At 39.4% G+C, this 9,452-nt stretch overlaps 1 protein-coding gene across 1 annotated transcript; it reads right to left on the bottom strand.

The window, feature by feature from the left end:
* Positions 1 to 1,352: 1,352 nt before the first annotated feature.
* Positions 1,353 to 3,710, bottom strand: LOC128070542 (NADH dehydrogenase [ubiquinone] 1 alpha subcomplex assembly factor 4-like). Its single transcript, XM_052663836.1, has 3 exons — positions 3,436 to 3,710; position 3,274; positions 1,353 to 1,604 (listed from the first exon to the last, which is right to left on the bottom strand). Exons 1-3 carry the CDS (start codon positions 3,708 to 3,710, stop codon positions 1,353 to 1,355), a joined length of 528 nt encoding a protein of 175 aa, XP_052519796.1.
* Positions 3,711 to 9,452: the final 5,742 nt, after the last annotated feature.

Below are 9,452 nucleotides of genomic sequence, written 5' to 3'. Positions count from 1 at the left end.
AAATACATAGACTGGTATGTGTGTGGGGAGGCAGGAAGTGATGCTTTAAAACAAAAATGTATTTTCTCCCATTTCTGGAGTCTGGATGTTCAAATTTAGGGTGCCAGCAGGGTGGGATTCTAGTGAGAGTTCTCTTCCTGGCTTGCAGATAGCTGCATTCTTGCTGTGCACTCTCTCTCTCTTCCACTTCTTATAAGGCCACTAATCCCATCATGATGACTCCACTATCATTAAGTAATCTAACCCTAAATCCCTCCCCAAAGCCCCATCTCCAAATATGATCAAATTGTGGGTTATAGGTGAAACTTAAGAACTTGAGAGGTGGTAGATAATATCAACATACAAAAATCAGTTACGTGTATATGTGTGTATAATACACACAAATATACAATTGGGAAATGAAATTAAAGAAATGAAACTATTTACAATAGCATAACTATATGAAATTCTTGGGGATAAATTTGAAAAATAATATGTGCAAGATCTGAAAACTATAAAATATTGCTGAGGGAAATTGAAAAAGATCTCAGTAAATGGAGAGATATATCATATTCACTGTTTGGAAGAACCAATACTCTTAAGATATCAATTCTCCACAAGCTGACCTATAGATTTAACACAATCTCAATTCACTCAGTTAATCTGTGTGTGTGTGTGTGTGTGTGTGTGTGTGTGTGTGTAAGAGCACTTGTGTGTGTGTTTGAAAAATAACAAGCTGATTCTAAAAAAGATTCAGAACAGCCATAACAACTTTGGAAAATGAAAACAAATTGGACAGAGCATGCCCTACCTGATTTTAAGATTTAGTCTAAAACTACACTTAAGAGAGCATGGTATTGATATAAATATAGACAAATAGATAAGTGAAACAGAACAAAAATAAGCCCTCACAAATATGACGCAATGATTTTTGACAAAGGTACAAAGTCAAATCAATGGGAAAAGGATGGCCTTTTTAACAGATGATGCTGAAATAATTAAATATCCATATAGGAAACAAGTTACCTTGACCTAAACTGTATCAGTTTTCTATGGCTGCATAAAAAAATTACCTCAAACTTTTTTTTTTTTGCTTAAAATACAGTAACTTTTATTTACAGTAAATTTATACATGTGCTGATTAGTCATGCTGATATTACATAAGAACACAAACTAAACCATACTAAAGTTTAAAAGAGAGAAAAATCAATCCTATCAGCCATCCTGAAAATTCAGAAGAGTTAATAAATAGCAAGTTCTCACAAGGAGGGAGCTCAACACAATTGGTAATTTATATAATTTAACATGTTACAAATGAGGAAAATAAACAAGGCATGGGGATGAGGACAGGAAAAGTACAGTCAAGATTCTCTTCATTTTGATTGTATTGCTTTCTTGTCTTTGGGGGGAAGATTTTTTACTTCAAAAGTAACAAAATATTTGAGAAGGGAATTTACATCTTGCTGTTCTAGATGGTATTCGACAGCTATTTTCTTAGCAGTCCATGTGTCTGGATAAAGTTTATAATTACTGAGAAGTGTCAATGCCACTACAATGGAAATTTTACCTTTGGGAATGTTCTTAACGTTCATCATGTCAAACTGATGGTCTTTCAGCAACCTGTACTGCCGGGGTCCAGCCCCGGTGGATCCAGGGTAATTTGAAGTGGAGATGGAGTTGGCGCCCTAGGAAAAACTATTTAATTAGAAGTATAAAGAGAGATTAGAAAGGAATAGTGTAGTAGGAAAATTAGTGGAGAAAAAAGAGGCTGAATAACTTGGTTTACATGGGATACCAATAAAGCTTCGAGACAAGAAGCTTGCACCATTTACGTAGGCCACCAGTGCCCACTTGAATAGCAGAGAGTGCCCCTCCTTGGGCTCCCTCTCGCGTGGATCTTAAAAGCCAGGGCAAAATTAGCAGGCTTGGCGAGCACCCACGCTCCAGATGGGAATTCAGCCAGAAAAACGGAGAACAAGAAAGAACGACACGGGTGAATCAGTCTTTCCAGAAAGTGATCTGTTTTCTTTATTTTCAGGTTTGCTTATATACCTTTTGTTACACATAGAGACAAATGGAAGTTTTAAAGTCATGCAGGGGTCAGCAGTCCTGACCTTTATCAAAATCAGGTGCTTCATATAAATGTATACAAGAAGGTCTTAGGGGTTTTACATCATCTTCTGGCCAGGGGGCCTAGTAACATTTTATGATCCTTTCTTTCTGATAACAGTCAGTCAACCAGAAACTTATTTTCCAGGGGTGATTTTTCTTAAACCAGGCACCACCCTCCGAAGGTACCAGATAAAGTTGCATTCCTATAGGGTGAAGGTGTGAAGGGAAGGGAAAGGGAAAGTCGCTCAGTCGTGTCTGACTCTTTGCAACCCCATGGACTGTAGCCTATCAGGCTTCTCAGTCTATGGGATTTTCCAGGCAAGAGTACTGCAGTGGGTTGCCATTTCCTTCTCCAGGGGATCTTCCTGACCCAGGGATCGAACCCGGGTCTCCCACATTGTAGGCAGACGCTTTACCCACTGAGCCACCAGGGTGAGGGTGTAGAGGGTTACAATTAAGAAAGGAATTTACTTAGCCTAAGGTTAACATGATTAATCTTAAACTGTTACTGCTGCTACTGCTAAGTCACATCAGTCATGTTCGACTCTGTGTGACCCCATAGACGGCAGCCCATCAGGCTCCTCCGTCCTTGGGATTCTCCAGGCAAGAATACTGGAATGAGTTGCCATTTCCTTCTCCGATGCATGAAAGTGGAAAGTGAAAGGGAAGTCGCTCAGTCATGTCCGACTCCTAGCAACCCCATGGAATGCAGCCTACCAGGCTCCTCCATCCGTGGGATTTTCCAGGCAAGAGTACTGGAGTAGGGTGCCATTATTTCTTCTATATGCTAGTTATATTCATTATAAGGGCAGGGAATATGGAGACTTAGCAGCAAATATTGGCCCAACAAATGAAAAACCCTTCACTAATATAATTCCTAATCAATCCACTATACTAATAATTTCTAACTTCCTAAAAGAATCTGCCTTTAGTAAGTCTAAAACATCTCGTGCCTCTCACGGTTGGGAGGCTGTAAACAATCACATGTGGCTGGACGAACCTGTACAGGCAGGCTAAGATAACCCTCAGAGGAGTTCATAAGTTGAAACACTCTTGTCACACCCAGGAATTTTTATTAACTGGAGCTGTAGGTTAACTCCTTCTCCGAGAGAGGTGATGGGGGAGAGCCCCCCGTAAAGTCAGAGGTATAGGTGAGAGCATAAAACAGTAAAGTAGGCAGACTCTGGTTTGGGGGGTAGATGCTCAGGGACAGAGGGTTTCCTGAGGCTCGATCCCACCTTTGGGTATGCCGAAGCCTCCTTCCTCATAACCTTTGCCATGGGTGGAGTTCCTCACAACCTTTGCCATGGGTGGAGTTCCTCACGCTGGCTCCCAGCACTGTACTCCTTAGGCTTCTGACATGTTCCGGCATCTTTAACCTGCAAAGAAGACACGGGATCTTGAGAATCAACATACACATCTTTTAGTAATGACAGCAGTTTGTCATCTTTTCTATCAATTTCTCCCTTAGTTTCTGGATGGCTGCTCATCTGCTCCCGCAGGAGGTTCTTGGTGAAGGGGTGCCTGGGAGCTGGGGAGGGCTTCATTCTGCTGATTTCCCATTCAGCCTGGTTCTCTAGGTTGAAATTCCTGACTGTGCGAGCCACCTCAGCCCCCATTTCTTCACAACATGATGCTCTAAGTTACACCACATGTGGTTAAACACCCACGTGGGCAACCTCCAGGACACAGTGGAGCATGTGCATGTATGGGGGTGACCCCTACCTCAAACTGTTGTTGTTCGGTCACTCAGTCATATCTGACTCTTTGCAATCCCATGGATTGCAGCACTCTAGGCTTCCCTGTCCTTCATTATCTCTTCAAGCTTGCCCAAACTCATGTCCATTGAGTCAGTGATGCCATTTAACCATCTCATCCTCTGTTGGTCCCTCTCCTCCTGCCTTCAACCTTTCCCAGCATCAGGGTCTTTTCCAGTGAGTTGACTCTTCACATCAGATGGCCAAAGTTTTGGAGCTTTAGCTTCAACATCTGTCCTTCCAATGAGTATTCAGGGTTGATTTCCTTTGGGATTGACTGGTTTGATCTCCTTGCAGTCCAAGAGACTCTCAAGAGTCTTCTCCAACACCACAGTTCAAAAGCATCAATTCTTCAGTGCTCAGCCTTCTTTATAGTCCAGTTCTCACATCCATACATGATTACCTCAAACTTTGTGGCTTAAAAGAACAACCATTTGTTAACTCACAGTTTTTTAGGTTCTTACCTACTTCTGGATTATCTGCCTTCTGTCTCAGAAGGCTAACATCCACTTATATGTGGAATCTAAAATATGACACAAATGAACCTGTCTACAAAACAGAAACAGACACATGGACATAGAGAACAAACTGGTGGTTGCAGGGGGCAGCAGGGAGGAATGCAGTGGGAGGTTGGAGTTGGGATATGTAAGCTATTATATATGGAAGTGATAAACAACAAAGTCCTACTATATAGCACAGAGAACTATATTCTATATCCTATGATAAACCATAATGGAAAAGAATAGTTTTTTTAAAAAAAGCTTTGAAAATATGTATGTGTGTGTATGTACAGCAGAAATTAATACAACATTGTAAATCAACTATACTTCAATTTAAAAAAAGGAAAAGAAGGCTAATATCAATGTGTTAGCCAAGATGTATCATCATCTGGAGCCCAGAGTTCTCCTCTAAGCTCATGTGGTTGTGGTAGAATTCAATTTCATGAGGCTGTAGAACTAAAGTCCCTGTTTCCTTACTGAATGTCAGCCAGGAAGCACTTTCAGCAACTGGATGTCAGCTTTCTTTGGCACATGGCCTCTTCCATCTTCAAAGCTAGCAATAGATAATCTCTCTTACATTCAACTTCTCTAACTCTTTCAATCTTTTACTTCAGATAAAGCCCAGGCCTTTTTAAGGTCTCACTTGACTAAGTCAGGCTCACCCAGGATGATCTCCCTATTTTAAATTCAAATTACTTATGATATTAATTGCATCTTCAAAATCTCATCACAGTAGCAGTTAGATTAATGTTTGAATAACTATGAAAAGATGTGTACACCAGAGCTCTTGGGAGTCAACTTAGAATTCTGCCCACTATTCACAACTTGTATCATTATAATAATTGAATTGTAATGTGACATGGCCTAAATGTACAAAAACTAAAGTAAAAAAAAAAAAAAAAAACTTCTAGAAGAAAATATCAGAGAAAAACTTTGTGAGTTGGGTTAGGCAGATATTTCTTAAGTATGACACCAAAGCACAGTTTATAAAAGAAAAACTGGATAAACAAGGATTCACAAATCCTTTCGAGAACTTGTCCTCAAAAGACACTATTCAGAGTGAAAAGGCAAGTCACAGTAAATATTCACCAGTTACATATTGGATAAAAGACTTCTGCTCAGAATATTTAAAGAGCTCTCAAGCCACAAGAATAAGAAAATTAGCCAATTAAAAAATGGGAGAAAATGTGAACAGATACTTCACCAAAGAACAATTATGTATGGCAAATAAGCACACAAAAAGATGTTCACTGTCATTGATCATTAGAGAAATTCAAATTAAAGCCACAATCAGATACATTATGTACTGATTAGAATGGCTAAAATTGGAAATACTGATAATACTACTGATATCAAAAAGGTTTGGAACAAGTGAAACTCTCAGACTCTTAATGGGAATGTAAAATGATACATCTGCTTTGGAAAACATTTGACAGTTTCTTTAAAAAAAGTAAACATATACCTAAAGTATAACCCAGATATCCCACTCCTAGGTATTTACCCAACATAAATGAAACATGAACTCCCCAAAACTTGTACTTATACTATTGGGTTGGCCAAAAAGTTCATTCAGGTTTTTCCGCCCAGAAAATCCTGAATGACATTTTTGGCCAATCCAATAGATTCATAGCAACTATATTTGTAATAAACAAAAATGAAAAAAACAAAATGCCTGTCAAAAGATGAAGGATTAACAAATTATGATATATGCATACAATAGAATACTATCTAGTAATAGAAAGGAACCAACTTTTGAAGCATACAAAATGATTGAAATCTCAAAAGTATTATGTTGAATGAGGGAAGCCACACAGAAGAGAGTACATACTGTATAATTCCATTTATTTACTTTCTAGAAAGTCTTAACTAATCTATACTGACAGAAATAAATTGCTGGTGGATGGGGAAAGAGCAAGAGTGAAAGGTTGGCATAAGAGAACAAAATGGCATGAGGGAACTTCTGGGGATGATGGATATGTTGTTTATCTTCATTATGGTGATAATATATGAGTGTATACATACATCAAAATTTATCCATTTGTGAACTGTAAATATGTTCAAATGTATGTCAATCACATCTCAAAAAAGATTTTTTGGATATATAAAGTCAGTAAAATGCTGGTGTCATCACCACAAATGGAGAATTTGAAAAGGGGCACTTAAGTATTGCTGAGAGCTATATTCCATGAATTCACCTCTAGGTCAAGCTGTAACAAGACTAAAACATTGCACTAAATTAGGATGAATTAACACAGAGTTATTAATAAGTGAGTAGTGGTATCTCTTGAAATTAATGTTTTGAGAGTTCTATAACTGGGCCCCACTATCCACTGTCTGCAGTGGTGGTCAGCACCACTGTTGTGTTCAGCACAGCCTTAGAATGCATGAGTCCTGGAGTGGGTGTAAGTGCAATAGCATTGAATACTCTGGGGTCTTCACTGGTGGTCCAGTGGTTGAGAATCCTCCTTTCAACGCAGGGGACCCTGGTTCAATCCCTGGTCAGGGAACTAAGATTCCACATGCCATGGGAAAACCAAGCCCATGCTCTGCAACAAAAGAAGCCTGCATACCACAATGAAGAAGACCCAGCGCAGCCAAAAAAGAGAGTGCTCTGGAACTAGGATGTGATAAGGGAGGCAGAAGGAATTTTTATGGCAAAGTATTCCTAGAGGGTCTTTGGCCAGTAATTCAAATAAGAACCTTTTTCTGAAAGAATGTTTTCTAATCATTTTTATTGTGTAATCAATCCTTGTTCTTTGTAAAATAAGCAAGGAACTAACATACAGCAGAAAGGCATTTACTTTTATTTTTTTAACCCTTTTCCCCAAAGGTGAGTGCTAAGCCGCTTCAGTTGTATCTGACTCTTTCAGACCCCATGGACTGTAGCCCACCTGGCTCCTCTGTCCCTGGGATTCTCCAGGCAAGAATCCTGGAGTGGGTTGCCATTTCCTTCTCCAAGGACTTTTTCTGACCCAAGGATCGATCCTACGTCTCGCATTGGCAGGCGGATTCTTTACCATTGAGCCACCCGGGAAGCCCCAAAGCTTTGTTACAGCAGTCCTAAAAACAACTCACTTATGATCTATCAGATCACTGTCCATGGCAGTATCATCTGCACTTCTGCCTTTCTAACAAGGTCTGCAGACAGCTCTATGTGCACGCTCAGTTTAAGAAACCTAATAGAGAGTGAAATAAATAATGTAGTACCTGAACCCCAGGGATAGTAAATCCAAAAAAGCATGTTTTTATGCAAATACTATTCTGAAAATCTAGAAGAACACACTGAATGGAGAACAAAATCAGATGTAAGGAATTCTCTTTTCAAATGTCAACTCACATAGCACAGTTCAGGCTATGGCTGTTGTTCCTCAAAAACAGATTGGAAAAATAATGAAGGAACAGACTACAAGGTCACACTCACACTGAAAACCTTCGCAAAAGTCAAAATAGATCAATTAAGGCCCACCGTGCCACTGTCCTTTCTCAGTCTCTGTCAAAACATGGATGTGTGTGTGCCCATACCTACATAAATATTTATATATGTATATGTATGATCAGATATAACTTACCATGAAATAAATAGGAATAGACAAAAACGATGTTTGGAAAAGTTAGCACATTTCAAAAGATAGCCTGCTATTTCAAAATGCAATGGAAGTTTTTAGTATATGTAAATGCTGAAGAAAACACAGAGGAAATGGAAGAGATGGAGTGAGGAACACTAAAAAGAGATCCATGGAACCATCAACAAATGCCTATTCTACATTTGTAAGTGAATAAAACCAACTGAGGGCAGGAACCAAGTCTATCCCCCTCTGTAAGAGGAGACAGTCAGTGTTTGCTGAGTGCAGAACCTTTGAACAGTCTCTGAGACACACAGTTCTTGCTCTTAAAGGGTTTGGATCCTTGTTCCAGCTTCATGTTCCATCTACCATTTCTCAACCACTCTGCAGATTGGTTGGTCTCTAGTCTTATCTCTTGGGCACTGTGCTTCAAGCTTAGATAAGAAATGACTTTGAACTCTGGCTTTGGTTTGTTCCATCTGCTAGCAACTTCTTCCAAAAGCCTGGATTCATTATATGCCCACCCTACCCCAGTTCCCTGGTGGCTCAGGTGGTAATGCATCTGCCTGCAATGCAGGAGACTCAAGTTCAATCCCTGGGTCAGGAAGATCCCCTTGAGAAAGAAATGGCAACCCACTCTAGTACTCTTGCCTGGAAAATTGCATGGACGGAGGAGCCTGGTAGGCTACAGTCCATGGAGTCGCAAAGAGTCAGACACAACTGAGTGACTTCTCTTTCTTTCTCTTTACCCCAGTCCCAGTGCCAACTTGAGTGAATGAAGTGTCCACCATTCTACAGGAATTTTCTCTTGACCTCCAGTGTGCTGAAGTATTCAATAAATATTCCAATGAAGTTTTAGAGGATGAATAAATGGTTGAATAGATATGACACAGGAGAGCACTTGTCACATGAACAATCGTTTTCAGAGTAAGGGTAATGTAGGCTGGAAGAGGATGACCACCATTTGAGAGAGAACTTTCATATAAAATTTTTTGAAACAGTAGATAATCAAGGAACATGCAAATTGAAAATATGGGGAAGTGGAAAATAAGAGCCTTAAACTGAAGCCTGCCTAATACAGAGGAGAGAAGAACAGATTCAGAGGGATATGTAGTGAAGTAAAGCATTTTTTTCTCTTGGACAAGAGGTATGGAGAGAAAGGGAAGAGAAAGAAAAAAGGTGTAATATTGGTTTGGCAAAAAAGTTCATTCTGGTTTTTCCATAGAGAGTTACGGAAAAACCCAAATGAACTTTTTAACCAACCCATTAGAAAGCCCAGAGAGTAGTTGTTGGACAGATAAACAGCAATTAAGAAGAATTTCTTACAAGTGATTGTTTTTAAATTTCTAACTTGAGTGACTTTTCTCTCACAGCTAACTGACTCCTAATAGACGTGGCTCCAATAGAATATAGACTCAATTGAGGGTAGGAATTTTTGTCTGTTTTATTCACATCAAATAGAGTTTGGTGCAAAACAGGGGCTCAAAAGAGACGTACATAAATCTACAAAGTTGAAGGTATGATTCAAGCTAAATGATGAT

The sequence above is a fragment of the Budorcas taxicolor genome, chromosome X, assembly GCF_023091745.1.
Source record: "Budorcas taxicolor isolate Tak-1 chromosome X, Takin1.1, whole genome shotgun sequence".
NCBI lineage: Eukaryota > Metazoa > Chordata > Mammalia > Artiodactyla > Bovidae > Budorcas > Budorcas taxicolor.
The sequence above is the reverse complement of the archived record's forward strand: the minus strand, read 5'-3'. Positions and strand labels throughout refer to the sequence as shown.